At 39.2% G+C, this 14,464-nt stretch overlaps 1 protein-coding gene across 3 annotated transcripts in view; it reads right to left on the bottom strand.

The window, feature by feature from the left end:
* LOC148406636 (triple functional domain protein) overlaps nucleotides 1-14,464 on the bottom strand; it is a 70,713-nt gene that overhangs the window by 24,224 nt on the left and 32,025 nt on the right. For all 3 annotated transcript variants that reach the window (XM_088404259.1, XM_088404261.1, XM_088404260.1), the window contains exons 9-28: nucleotides 12,910-13,032; nucleotides 11,427-11,618; nucleotides 9,744-9,875; nucleotides 9,436-9,666; nucleotides 8,205-8,327; nucleotides 6,690-6,881; nucleotides 6,242-6,411; nucleotides 5,255-5,429; nucleotides 4,993-5,188; nucleotides 4,459-4,625; nucleotides 4,249-4,368; nucleotides 3,833-4,024; nucleotides 3,378-3,527; nucleotides 3,180-3,294; nucleotides 2,411-2,526; nucleotides 2,210-2,332; nucleotides 1,940-2,134; nucleotides 1,602-1,717; nucleotides 226-292; nucleotides 34-143 (exon numbers count right to left, since the gene is read on the bottom strand). In XM_088404259.1, coding sequence (XP_088260385.1) covers nucleotides 34-143; nucleotides 226-292; nucleotides 1,602-1,717; nucleotides 1,940-2,134; nucleotides 2,210-2,332; nucleotides 2,411-2,526; nucleotides 3,180-3,294; nucleotides 3,378-3,527; nucleotides 3,833-4,024; nucleotides 4,249-4,368; nucleotides 4,459-4,625; nucleotides 4,993-5,188; nucleotides 5,255-5,429; nucleotides 6,242-6,411; nucleotides 6,690-6,881; nucleotides 8,205-8,327; nucleotides 9,436-9,666; nucleotides 9,744-9,875; nucleotides 11,427-11,618; nucleotides 12,910-13,032 — 3,005 coding nt within the window. The remainder of the gene's footprint in view (nucleotides 1-33; nucleotides 144-225; nucleotides 293-1,601; nucleotides 1,718-1,939; nucleotides 2,135-2,209; nucleotides 2,333-2,410; nucleotides 2,527-3,179; nucleotides 3,295-3,377; nucleotides 3,528-3,832; nucleotides 4,025-4,248; nucleotides 4,369-4,458; nucleotides 4,626-4,992; nucleotides 5,189-5,254; nucleotides 5,430-6,241; nucleotides 6,412-6,689; nucleotides 6,882-8,204; nucleotides 8,328-9,435; nucleotides 9,667-9,743; nucleotides 9,876-11,426; nucleotides 11,619-12,909; nucleotides 13,033-14,464) is intronic.

The following is a 14,464-nucleotide window of genomic DNA, read 5'->3' as shown; positions in this document are numbered from 1 at the left end:
CTCCTATTAAAATAAATAACTTCTGACTCTTACTTATGGTGGAATTCATAAAGATCTTGCATGTTCCCAAAGATGATATGCTCCTTATTGAGGATTCCTGGCGGGATTTCCTCCACCCCGCTTGTCATCTCCCACAGGTAAGTCTGTAAGAGGCCACAGAAAGATTCACTTGTGTTCCTTGCCAAAGTTTACGGAAAAAAATGTGTAAATAGGAGTGAAACTCACGTCCATGCACTCCCGTAAGTCTCGCACGTAGGCTTTTTCCGTCTGAATCAGCTCTGCCATAATGAACCTAAACAAAAACAAGGCGTGATTGATCGTAATGATGTCAGCCTTTTACTGCTGAATCTTGTCAGCTTAGCTCATTTACCCTAATGAACACTGACCATTTTAGATTAATAAAATACATTCAGGGGCTATAAAAGATGGTCGTAAAGGAGTCACAGATGATGGGCATGTGTAAGGTGCTTGACTGGTATGCCTGGTGTTATTGAGCAAGCCCACTGTAGGACACATTAAAGAGGACCTCAACCCAAATATTTTCTTCATACTTATATGTACTATGCAGACCAACTAGTCTAAACACAATATTAGAATTTTAACTAACTCATTCACTGCCAATGCAAAACGTTTTTTTTTTTTTTTTTTTACTTATATATTTGTTTGCCAGTAAAAATTGATCTTTAACGTCTATAGTCATCACTGGTAGAAAAAGAGTAAAACAACAAAATCCATTCATATCCATTTTGCGACTTGCTGTTGCCTGAAAATGAAAACGTTGTGTGGGGCTCAAATGTCACATGATCAAACTCAGAAAATAGGTGAGCCATTTCCAGTTGACTTTAAGTGGCAAAATTGCTGTCCCTCAGGTGGATAAAAACTAGAGGATCTTGCTACTTATTTCACATTTTATAATATACATTCCAAAAAAGCAATACTAATCCCAATAGAATATAACATGAAAAGAAGTTTTGACTTGACTTCCCCATTTGTTGAAGTGACAATATGTAAGATTTAGACAGTTTTTCATCATATATGCATAAATTAAATGATTCTAACTTTCAAAAAACTTGCAATTAATGTGTTTTCACCAGCCAACAGTATGTAGGTCTAGTCATCATTAAATTAAATTACGGGGAGGCACTCCTCTGGAGGTCACATGTCTGTTATAGCTACGGGCAGCCAGAAGAGGTGTATTGCTACATTATCATAATGCCCCATAAAGCTCCCACGGGGGCATGCGAAAAATGAAACATATACCCTTTAAGTCAGATTTTTTTTTGTTGCCACTTACTGTTGACTGAGAGTCGGACTCAGTTAACAACTAATCACAGCTTGGCTTACATATGATCAGAGTTAAAAAAAAACAAAACAGGTGAGCTCTGAAAGTGTGATATAATTATCAGTTGACAACAAGGGGCAAAATGGCCACCCCTGATGAGAAGAAAAAAAAAAAATCAGTGAATCTTGCTGCTTGTTGCTGCTGATTAATAAACACAATTAATCGGAATGCCATTATTTGTTTGGTTTGTTTTCTTGGGGATCAACACGAAGCCGCTCAATCTATTAACTCCTTAAAAGGTGTCGGAATGGTCACATACTCTTTTCTGCGTGCAGACTTGCGTTTCTCCTCGTTGAGCTCATGTGCGGCATCCCTCAGCTTGACATCTGAGCCCGGAGCAGTAGCGGGAATGATGTCCAGTTGGAGATCCTTACTCTGACAAATGAGACAAAGACAAAAGTGATGTCACTTTATTACGCTGTTTGATTTTTTTTTTTTAACTCATTCACTACCATTGATGGCTAAAGATGTCAAAAATCTATTTTTATTGGGCTTGCACTGAATAAATTAATACACATTCACTACAATTGACAGCTACAGATGTCAAAATTCCTTTTTTTCCCCTGCAAAGTCCAAGCTGAGCTTCCACGGACTTACAGCCTTGTTGGAGTCAGACGAGATGCCCAAGGCTTTCTCGAGGCTGCATCGGTACTTGTCCATTCGCAGGGAGAAGTCCCGGTAGCGCTTGTCCACGGCCGTCACCCATTTCTTGATTTCGCTGGCGTGGCTGTGACCTTTGTCGCAGAAGCCGTCGGCGAGCTGGATGAGCAACTTCACGCGCTCCTTGGTTTGCTGCCGAGGACCAAGGCAGAACAATTACAAATGTGCATCCAACACACAGAGGCCAAAGTTTGACTCGCAACGCACCTTTGCAGTGATATGGAAGTCCTCGTGCTCCTTCAGCAACTCCTGTGTGTGGTGGATGCTGGAACCAGTGGAGGTGTGTGTGGACAGGTAAAACTCGCCTGTGTCGTGAATCCACTCAAGGGCCTGAAAACAAATCGTGATCTTTGGATCAGGTCTTCAGACCCAAGCTGGAATCTGCAAACATTTCAGAATTTTTTTTACCTGTTTGGCACTGCGTTCGAAAACCACATATTGCTGACATTGGTCTAGGCGTCGCTTCCTCATGGTCCAGAAGTGAAGAACGCGATTCTCTCTCTGCAGCAGCTCATTGAGAATGTCTGTGGAAACAGAATAACACTAACCCATTAATCAAAATAAGATACAAACTCTCCATAATGAATGTATGAGGCTCAATACCATTTACTACTTTTACAAAATCTTGCGACACTTTACAAAATTAGTTTTTAAAAGAATTAATTGTTCACAAACAATTGTTCAGACATCAAATTATAGACAAAATAATTACTATAAATGCTTAAAATGGCAATAAAATGCACTATCCCTTTAAACCAGTGAATAAACATTTTTAGGCATCCCTATTCAAAAATGTCAGCTATAGTTTGTTGGATTCATCCACTCCATCTTGATACAGTGGGCTGTCTTAAGTTGCCATTTTCAAGGACAAATTGTGTAGCCACTCCCTACCCATTAAAGACATTGATCTTTTGTACAAGTGCTAAATGTTTTATGCCAACATTGTGTTGCAGTTACGATAAATCACTTTCATTTTGGCTACTAACTTTCATTATTTGTTCATTACATTTCTGATCCTTCTCATCTGTTAATTAGGGAAAGTACTTATCTACTCGTCGTTGATTACAGTATTTATTACAATCAGCTTTCTTTATTTTTATTTTTTTTGCCTAAAGGTAGCTAGAGAGGCAAATAAGTTCACTTTAGCTTTAAATTTAATTTTCTCCCCCAAACTGACTTTTAACTTGCTGTTCCGGTGCTTTGACGTGACTCAACAATCCCGGCATGTTGACACTGTTCCTGTGCATGTACTTGAGGAAGACGTCCGCATTTCTCCTGGCCAGAGTGCACGCCTGGTTGACAAAAAACAAAAAGACAAATGCACAAGTGTATCATAGGAAACTCAAGTTTATCTGTCCCATTGTCTCAATTCAACCTTGAGGAAGGCTTCCTTCTGCTCTAGGTGTTTACTGATCATGGGGGTCACATGGTCCGTCTCACAATTGGGGCCAAGTTTGTCCGCTCCTCCACACCAGTCCTCCTCCCTCTTATACTCTTGCTCCAGGCTTTCCAAAACACTGCACACCTGCATAGGGGAAATTCTTTGAATGAATGTATTTTAAAGTCTTTTTATTAATCTATTTCTTTTCTCTTAGGATGACAACATTTTTTTTTCACTAAACAAGTTGATGGCATCAATTGTTCATGAAAAATAATTGACTCATCCAAAAAAAATATTTACCAAATAATGGCTAAATAAGGCGAGTTTAAAATAGAAAAGCACACTCTATGAGGAGCCTTCCTGATGTAAGGTATTAAAAACAGCCATTAAACTAGGATAATTCTAATTGATGTCATTCAATCTCAAAAATCATTTAAATCATGTCCTACCTGTTCTGACGTTTTGTAGAAGGCAACAGAGGCATTGACCAGCTTGAGCCTGTCCTCCATTTTGAGCATGAGCTGCTGCCAGTGGGATGCAACGCTCTCGGCGCAGTCTCTGATCAGGTCCATGTCATAGTGGTTGGCCTGCAGCAGAGCCTCGGCCTTCTGCTGAACCTGCAGGGCACTCTGGTGGGTCTTCTGCAGGCAGGAAAGCCACACAAGCAATCAATGAGCGGCTGCTTATACAACAGTGATTCCCCATCAGTGTGCCATGAGCCATGAGTGTTGAGTGAAGTTATCTAATTTCACTTATTGCAAATTTTAGAACAAGTAAATGCTAGTCCACTAGATTGAAGATTTTTTTTTTAATATATAATGTGTGCCTTGGCCCAATAAAGGTTGTAAAACACTACAAATGGAACCTCAATGGCGTGCTGAAACTGTTCATGTTCCCTCTGCAGCTGCTCAGCTTCCTGCAGTGAACTGGCCGTGATGAGACCCGCGTTCAACATGGACTCGCCATTGCGAATCCAACCTAGAACCTGGAAAAAAAAAAAAAAAAAAAGACACGTTTAAACCCACCCAAATGGATTTTTTAAAATTGCGTCAGTGTACAAATGAAGACGTCTTACCTGTTTGACCTCGGCCTGGAGGTGTCTAAGCTGGACGCACTGCTCCAAATGTCTGCGGTGCTGCTCGGCGGCCAGGTCCAGCTCCTGCTGTTTCTCGTGGAGGAACTCCAGCAGGTCCTGAACACGGGTTGCCATGTCCACATCACGGTCGCACAGCAGCTCGACACCTGGTGTAATACCAGACGTAACATGCACACACATTTTTCGACACTTTTAGCTGTCAATGGCAGTGAATGAGTTAAAGCATTTCTGTTTAATGGTCAGCAAGCACCAAACCAGAGATGTGAGAGTCTTTCTTGCACAGCCATTAACATGCAGACTTTCAGGTGAATTTTTATGCTTTGTGTGTGGGCGCCTCTCATCACAAACACTGACCAATCGTGACCCTCAAAACACCTCCGCAGTGTAAATATTGAACTCCAACACAGTAAGAACAAGCTCTGTTTCAGCTCTTGGTTATTATCTCAAGTTTGGATAGGGGGAAAAAAAAAAATCAACTGGTGTACTCGGTTCTTTTATTTAAAGGGGACTTACCAGAAGCCTGGACTTCATTAACATATTGAAGCAGCTCCTGTCCCTGGTGGATGACGTCGAATGTGAGGTTGTTCATGGTCAAGGCCTTGTCGGCGTGATGCTGCAGCTTCTGCTCAGCCACCGTTAAGTCCTCCGTGTCAAAATCGTTCATCTGACCTGTCAGCTCCTCGTTCCATGACTCGAGGTCGGAGATAATCTAAGGACGGGATAGGGTTAGTATCAAAATCTGAGAATGGCTGAGCGAGGCATTTAAAAGTCCCACATCAATGGCGTCCCTCTCGAAGATGCGAAGCTGGAGGAAAAGTTCCAATTTGATCTTCCTCTCCTGAAAGAGCTCCTCCATCTGGGCCTGAGCCTCATCAAGCTGCTGCAGCACGCTCTCAATGTGGTTGATGGAGCTGTTGTGCGGCGTTTTGTTGCTCGAGATGGCTGAGTCCCTGGCAATGGAACAGTAAGGTATGAAAATGGAACAGAACTCAAGTTAGTGTTAAAAGGCCTTTTAAGAAATATTTCAAAATCAAACTAAAATGTGCTATAACCTATCTAAGTGAACTTAATTTAACCCAGTATTCAGTGTTTCCATGGGTGGTGAATGGCAAAATTAAGAAGACGTGTCTAGTAAAAATTATTTCAAAGGACATCAATTGAATGCTGTTTCTATGAAGATACATGTCAGTGACATCCTCAGCTTCATCATATAGCTAAATTTTAAAATTTAAATCAAAATGATGACTTCATTGAATTATGCACTTTTTTGCACAGCCTTATGCGATATTCACCGGAGTTTGCTCGAAAATGCATTTTAAAAGTGCTACTTTTGGATAAAACAGCATTGTAAATATATATACACATACTAATAGAGCATGGATTTTTCATTTATGTTACATCGAAAAAAATGCACTCACGAAACATAACAGGCCAAATGAGCAAGAAAGATGACAAGTGATTGGTGTTTGAAGGATAATCACAAACACTCCCACACAGGCACGCACACAGACGAGAGATGTGCGGAGGAGACACACAATTAGATGTGCACTTTTAAAAGCATGTTACGTAATACACGGTGGAGCCAACACACCAGGGATGGGGCGATAATGAACAGAGCAAAATGAGGAGGGAAAAAAGCAGAGAGAAAAGAAGAAATGGGAGGTGCACTATGAAAACAGAATCGGAGGCTAAGGGTCAGCTGCAAAAGCCTCTCCTCCTCCATTTTCCTGAATATTTCATATACTTTCTCCATTGTGGCTACCTCAGCTGCTGGATGAGGTCCTCGCCCTCCTTGATGACGTTGACTGTGACCTGCAGTGTGGTCTGCTGCTGCTGTCCGAAGCGTTTGATCAGATCCTGGACAGCTTCCACCGACTCGGCGTACACGTCGTCCAGCAGCTCCTTCTGGAGATCCTCCAGCCAGGTCCACAGCTACAAAAGCGGGAAATATTCTTTACTTCAGGTGCAGATCCCCAAATGCGTAGATGGGAGTTTATAACAATTGTTTCATTTTTTACATAAAGACATCTATGAAGGTTTTACAATTGTGTCTTTTTCGTATCGTCATACATGACATCTCTCCATGACTAATCCTACGCCAGGACAATTAATTATCTGCCCCTAGAGTGTAAAAAGCTCTCAGCAGGCAGCCCACTATCCACTTCAGCATTACGTCAGCCACCCATTATCCCCTCCGTCCCTCCGCCCACCTCTTTGACGTGCGTGTGGAAGGCGACAGACATGTCCAGTAGGACTTTGCGCTGCTCCACGCGGCGAACGAAGTCTTGGATCCGGTCTTCGAGCTGGTGGGCGGCCTGGTAGATCTCCTCCGGGTCGCACTCTCCCGTCTGGGCCAGCTGCTCGGCCGCCTCCAGCAGCTTGTCTGCATTGGTATAAGTGTTCTAACCAAGGAGAGGATGAACATAGGGAGCTGGTGAGTGGATTTTCAATGTGAAGATAAAGCCATTTTATTGTGGTGACAGAGATTAACATCGTCATTATTTCAGCACCAATGGATCATATCATTATCACCAATTATCTACAAGCGTATTTTGTTGTTGCAGAATGTCGACTGTCAAGCAGATCAAATTAAGGAAAGCTTATTTTTGATTGACTTGTATGCAGATGTCTGGATCTCCGAAGCGTGTGTCCATCCAAGTGTGAAATTACACAGCCAAGTCATTTTTGTGAGATGCCGGTTTCTGAAATTTTTTTAAGAAACCTATTGAGATTTTAGCTCATGTTTGGCAACATAGCAGCATGCACCACAATATGATATATATACATTATGTGACACTTGGCAGCAAGGTAATGGTGTGAAATCTTCTTGAGTGAGTTTTTTTTTCTCCACAGTCAACTCATTCATTACCAATGACAACTATAGATGTTAAAAATCCATTTTACCTGGGCTATAGAAATGAATGAGTTTATGAGGCCACTAGACTAAAAAATAGCCTTCCAGTTCCATATCCAGTTGTGTAATAGGTGCGACTAGGCATGGTATGATGTCAGATTCTGATGGTATGATAACCTTGAGCAAAAATATGACTGTATCGTGGTATTGCTCCAAAACATAACATTTTCTTATCTTTTTTTTGATAAACTGACATTTTTCTTTGTTGCGAAATATCCAGTTTTCTACATTTTGAAAGTTTTATTTTAAAACAAAATATATAATACAGCATTTGTTAAAATAACATTTACGTTTGTATGTATGGCGATCCTAATGCTGTTGGTTAATGTTCATGTTCCAAATGAGGTTTTTCAAATCAAACATTGGGCGCAGCTAGGCATCGAGAGCTACTAGACGGGAAAAAGTGGCGTATATCAAGTATACAATTACTTTAGTATTTATTACCAGCCATTTTAAAACCTTGAAAGAAATGTAAGTATGTAGTTGGAATTTAAAGTCTTGACACATCACAAAAAAAAAGAAAAAAAAAAAGTAAAATTATGTCTTTGGTATTAAATAACTTAAGGACGCTGAGCATTGTACCACTAAATTCATTAAGCGTCAACTGTTGTGTATTTGAATCTTAATAGCAAAATTACTAGCACTTTTCACTTGCTTTGGAGACATTTCAAACAAAAATAAGTAGCAGTATGTTAAACATCTGACACTGTGGAGTGAAAAAAAAAAGCACAACTGAGCATTCTGTCTGTGTGGATGCTTTAAGCATGCCTCATGAACTAAATCACTATTATTTCTGAAAATTTCGTTCTACCTGGGCCACCTCTTCAAAGTCTTCGTGTCGTTTCTGGAGGGCTCTGGCTCGGTGGAGAGACTTCCCCACGCCTGTGTGCTTACTGAGGAAGGCCTCGCCGTGGTTCTCTATCCAGTCCAGCACCTGCAAGGACACAACGGGAGAAAATCAAGACAAGTGCTGTTAGCGGCTATAAAAAGTTTCAAAGAAGAATCACTGCAGCAATTATTACAATTGCGGATAGACCAATTGTCTGTGTTGATACTTGGCAGTTTGAGAAATATGATGGCTAAATATAAAATTTTGTTAACCTTAGGGCGATCCTATTATTATTATCATAATTTATTTAAGAGATTTTGCTGGCTCTGTCAAACAACCTGCACTTCAACTTTGTTTAAAATTTGAAAGCACAGGTAAGTAAAAATTTAACATTTTGAAGAATTTGATTTGGAGTAGAAAATGATAGGGAGATATTTACTTGTTTAAGTTTTGAGTTAACTTTTTTTAAGACATGTTGATGATCCTGGGAGCTGCGTGAACATTTTGTTAAGAATGTTGTGAAAATTGTGTCACTAATGATACAATCGATATAACATTTTACAAAACATAGGCATCTAACATTTTGAAAAGGAGTCACCTTGATACATGTTAGCAACAAGTAGCTTCATGTTACATTACGTTTTCTCTTAATTTGAAAAATATAATGTTTCTCTTTAGGGATTAAAAATACCTAAAGAAAGACGGCTAAAATCTCACATGCCCCCATTTGAGAACCACTGCCCTAAACTACTAATAATCAGTATCAGCCATTGGGAGGGAAAACACATCTATTTCTAATTGAAATCAAGAGGTCTCTGTTGAGCCTCTCACTTTCTGCTCCACAGCAGCTGCATGCACTCTCCATGGCTACGGTTGCCATGTCAACACACTGCAGAATGCCCCTGATATTTTTGGATAGTCCGTATGCGCTTTATCATACTGGACCTTTTTTGTATGATCTCATTTTGCACCACTTGCGTTTGAGCCTTTTAAATGGAGCAACACATTTGCTTAGTTTTTTGTTTGTTTGCTTTTTTCTTTGCTTTTGTTTGTTTTTTTTGTTATTCAAGTCAAATGATGAAAAAGGGTTTGATGTAATCAGAAATGTAAGGAATTTTTTAAATCCATTTAGCTTGGGGAAGAAAAAAACATTTTAAGCGATGAAGAACTATGAAGAAAAGTAAAAATATTTTTTTCCAAAAGTGGTGCAAACCTGCTGGACATCCTGCTGGAAGACGCAGAGCTGCAGTCGTTGGTGCAGGCGGACCTTGCGGTGTTGCCAGATGTTCTCCAACTGCCTCTGGTGATGTAGCACCTCGTGAATGATGTCCAGGACGTGATGCACCGCCTTGGAGTAGTTGGCTGATGCCGTCAGTGAGTCGGTGCTGCCCGGCGTGAGCGGCCGCTGAAGTTTGTCCAACAATGCTTTGCCATCCTGGCTCACCTGGTGTTCCAAAATAAAACCGAATTGAATTCTTCAACTGGAGCGATAAAGACTTATCATTTTGATGTATGTTTTACCTCAGAGTAGGCAGCTGTGATGTGCTCGTATAAGCCTTGGTGGTGATGAATGGCATCTTCGAGATCCTGAAGCTCGGAGGGTAGATCCACTTCGCCGCATGCCTTGCACCACGAGTCCACATTGCTCATGTACTGCGAGGAGCAGGAGGGGGAAAATCACACACGTGTGCTGTCACATGCTTGCAGCATTGCCTCTCGAACCTTACTGTATCAATTCATGGCCTAAAATATTTATGGATGCTTGATGGCCTGCAGTGAAGTCTACAAACTTCCTAAAGCCACATGTGAGAACAAAAGCGCCATGTGATTGTTAGAACATTGTAAATGCTGCCCTCATGATGGATAAGTAGATCTTCAAATGAGAGAGTAAGAAAGGCCAAATAATTTCTGCTCACAGACATAAAAGAGTGGCTGCGCAAAAAAAAAATGTTCCATGTCAGTGAAGTTCAACCAAGAAGGTCCCAAATCAGGCTCACGGCTGTTCTGTAGTCCAACTAATGAGCAGAAATAACGGTCGACAATAATCAATTTGCAAAGACTGTATGTAAATGAATGCAAATGTGGCACATACACTTGGCTTTGTACATTTAGTAAAGCCGTATGGGTGTTGGAAAAGTGCTGAATCCAACCAATGGAGAGATGGCTTTTGTTTATTTTCAATGAGACAGATGTTGCACTCATGTTTATATAACGCGCATGTTAGTTTAGTTAAAGAGAATACCTGACTCAAAAAATACTAGTCTATAGAACCAGTTTTAATGATCAAATCAAGGCTATATAAAAAAAACAAAATTTTTTTTTTTGATGATGAGCAACTAGTTGAAGTTGAAGAATGTAATTTGGAAAAACATAGTCATTGGGTTCACTATAACACACATAAAATATTGATATGGGTAGAAAAAAAAGTACTTCCATGTTTTTAAGACACTTGCATGCTCTTTGTTTATCTTTTAAAACATTTTTCTTTTCAATGATAGTACATTTTTGAGAACAGCTCAGTTGTATTGAACTTTTATAAACAATACATCGGAATGTAATCCAAACAATAGCTTTTTTTTTTTTTGAATCAAGGACCGTTATTGAACTTTTAGGTGCACCACATTTAATGTAATCATTATTTAAGTCATTTATTATTTATATTTATTTATATTATTATTTATAGTATTAATAGTACTTTTATTGTTAAAAATGTATCATGTTTAAGCGGTTTGATGCAATTATTATACATTTTAAGAATACATTCTCATTGATTAACTCCATCACCATCATCATCCATGCTATTTTTATTGATTGTTGTTGTGGTTGTATTTTGAAAGCTAAGTATTTTACAAGGCGGTACTTGGTGGAAAAAAAGTTGAATTAGTTTTTAAATTCAGTTTGTGATCATACCATTGATCCAAGAGAACAGCCAATACATACTAGTAGAGATTGCCATCTGGAGTACTACCGATACCTTGAAATAATCCCAGTTATCGGCCTGATTCAGCCTGTACTCGCACATCCCTAGTTTTAAGGCATTGGTGTATTTTTATTTTTTGAGAATGTTGAAAGAAAGTAATTTTTCCTGTTTTATCGCGAGACATTTTTGCTTTTTGCTAGACATTTTCCACCTTGGTTAAGTTCTGCTTTTACAGCACCTATCTTATATGGCTTACTACTATTATGAGTGAGCGTTTCCCAAACCTGGTCACATTTCTGATGAAAGCTGGCGGACATCTCCAGCAATGTGCTGCGCTCGTCCAACGCAGCAGCAAAGGCCTTCCACTCCTGCTCCAATTGGCTGGAGATCTGCTTGATCTGATGGGAGGCATAGTGGCCTGACTCCAGCAGCCGGTTGCCCACCGACATGATGCGGTTGATGTTCACGTAGACATTCTGCAAAGTAGACAGATTTACTCGACAACTTTATTTCTAAGTGTGGAGAGAATCTCCAGAGGTTCACTAGTTTCATAACACTTATATAATGTGGAGTCAAAAAAAGGACTGAAACAAGGTCCGTGCAAACAGAGGCGGCTCTGGTTTAACTCTCAAACAAAGAAGCTTCTTTTTTATGTGAGCATGTACATATAAGCGGAACCTCAAAAGTCGACACAAGTTGTTCACGTACTGCATGACTTGATTTATTCCATTATCAAAACTGGCAATGCTCTAAAACATTTTCTCAAATGTAATATAAATGTAATGACAAGTTATCACTGTACTGTAAAATGAAAGCAAAAAGAAAGACTATTAAAAGGAAATTGATCATTTGTTCATAATAAATGAACATTTCATTTTCCGATTTCTGTTGACCTCAATAAAAACAGATTATCTGTGTTGTATTAAAATAAAGTATTTTCATTCATGAAAGAAATTAAACATTTTATGGAATGAAATGTTATCAATGAACAACTGAAGCATAATTAATTTATGTTTTTGTCTTTTATGCACTTTTAATGACAATGTTCTAGTTTGGGGAAAAAAGGGAAAATGGGAATTAGAGGATGCTTTTTACAAATTTGGATTATTAATTAATTGAAAAAAATAATTGTATTATCATTGGTTGTAGCTCTAAACAAAATAAAATCATGCATTGAGTCAGAGAGGAGTCAACAAATTTAAATTGAATGCTTTTAAATGTAGGGTCGGCACTACATGGTGGCTTGAGGGTACTCCCTGGCTGCCCCCACAACCAGTGTAAATTTTCTTACACCACTTGATACTTTCTAGCTATATATATATTAACTGAATATTTATATTTAAATGAATGTCACATAATAAAATTATTTCATTTCACAAAACCTTGACTATGCATGCTAGCCCTTGCTGAGGCGTTGTGATAGCTTGGCCACCCCACACAATAATTTCCAGCTACACCCCTGTTTAAATGGCTTACCGTTAAATAGGAATCTAATGATTAATATTGTATGACAAGCAAACTTGTGCCTAACTGGCTGCAGTTGATTAATAGTGTTGTTTGTGAATGAGGACTGCTGTGGACTAAGTAACCAATGATGCCTCTGAACTGAGACTTACAGCATGTGCCCTGTGATTGACTATGGACAAGTTTTAAACTCTGGCCCAAGTTCAGCTGGGATAAGATCGACAGAAAATGGATGTATGACACTGGAGGTTCTCCTGCCTTTATGTGCAAATAATGGGAGTTCATAGTAAGTATGCATCTTACCATACAGTTCATAGCAAAGTGGTTGTGTTGTGTTTGCAGCTCCACAGCGTGCGGGTGGTTGTTGCCAATCTCAGTGTAGCCAGCCAGGAACAGACCCTTGTTGTGCATGATCCAGTCGAACATCTGTGGCATCGGTCAACAGGGAAGAGAGCAAACATGTTTTTTTTTTTTTTTTTAATTTCATTGAACCAGGTGGAATACAAGCAGGGGAGGTGTATTGGTGAACTGCAGCCGTTGTGGAGCTGTCATTTTTCCAGGTCAGCATGCAGAAAAATTAATCTATTAAGTGTAGCCTCTTCCAGAGAACAACTGGTGGCCTATGGTGTCCTAGCAACAAGCTCCAGCTACTGCATTGTATCCAAGACAGCAGCTATCTGTGGTACGGCAACCTGCTTTTTCTGTTTTAAATTCTGCTCACTTTGGGATTGATCTCGTGATTTTGCCTCATTCTGTCTTTTTTCGTGCAGAGGCTTTTATCAGTTGTCAAATATAGGGCCGTATGTTTGTGTATGAGGTGAAAAGCCCGCTACTGATCACGGTTTACATTTCATACTCTGTTAAAAAAAAAAAGCTCAAGAAGAAGAGGAAGAAAGCCAGTCAGCAAGTTAACTTCAGTCACAATCATCGCTGCCACATGGCAGAACGAACATATGCCTGTGGGTAATATTAAATAAGGACACGCCAATTGTTGGCGCCAGATATTTGGCATTGAAATTTGTTTGAAAACAAATGAAATTTCAAAAATTTTGTTTTGGGACACTTTGGAGAACAGTATAAAACTGACTTCACATTTAATTTTTTAAGACCTTCTGAGCACCATAAAATGTAACATTGTTACACCAAATATGTATGTTGAAAATGTATTAAGAAAATACAGGTAAATACATGCATTATAAAAATATGAAAAATTGTTAATTACATTTATGCTTAAAGAGAAGTATGAATTCCGTGTCAGCCATGTTTCATTGACATTAACTCATTCACTGCCATTGACAACTTTAGACGTCAACTGGGCTTGCAGTAAATTAACCAATATGTGCTCAATCAAATGGATATTTGACAACTTGAGCCATCAATGACGGTGAAAGAGGTAAATAAATGTTCATTTATACTTGCTGCTGCATATGTAAAAGTAGCTGTTTCCAAGTTGACATGGTTTTACAGTAATAAAGATGCTAATTTCTTTTAGCCTGCTAGTAAGCGTTTTACAGTAGCATCAAACTAGTGGCCTTTCATCAAAATGGTTCATGTTGAGTTGATGTTTAAATTCTCATGTATTGCATGTTAATTTTACAGTAAAGTCTCATGCAACCCAAAGCCAATTAAAAACAAAAAAAAAAGAAAGAGACCAGCTCTGCTCTCCCTGCTTTGTAAGTACCAGAGTGGAAATTACGTTTTAGCAAAGCTATTCAGTTATGTTCATCTGTCTTAGTAGCATGTCTATTTATTTCACCAATTGTTGAAAAGCTAACTCTTATAGCCAGTTCTAAAAGATAATTTCAAGACAATGTTATAAGACACTAACATTGGCTTGAATTTGTCAGAGAGTGAATAG

Source organism: Hippichthys cyanospilos, chromosome 21, assembly GCF_059441005.1.
Source record: "Hippichthys cyanospilos isolate Australia breed blue-spotted pipefish chromosome 21, RoL_Hcya_1.0, whole genome shotgun sequence".
In the NCBI taxonomy this organism is placed as follows: Eukaryota; Metazoa; Chordata; class Actinopteri; order Syngnathiformes; family Syngnathidae; genus Hippichthys; species Hippichthys cyanospilos.
Note: the sequence above shows the minus strand (reverse complement) of the source record. Positions and strands in the feature narration are given on the sequence as shown.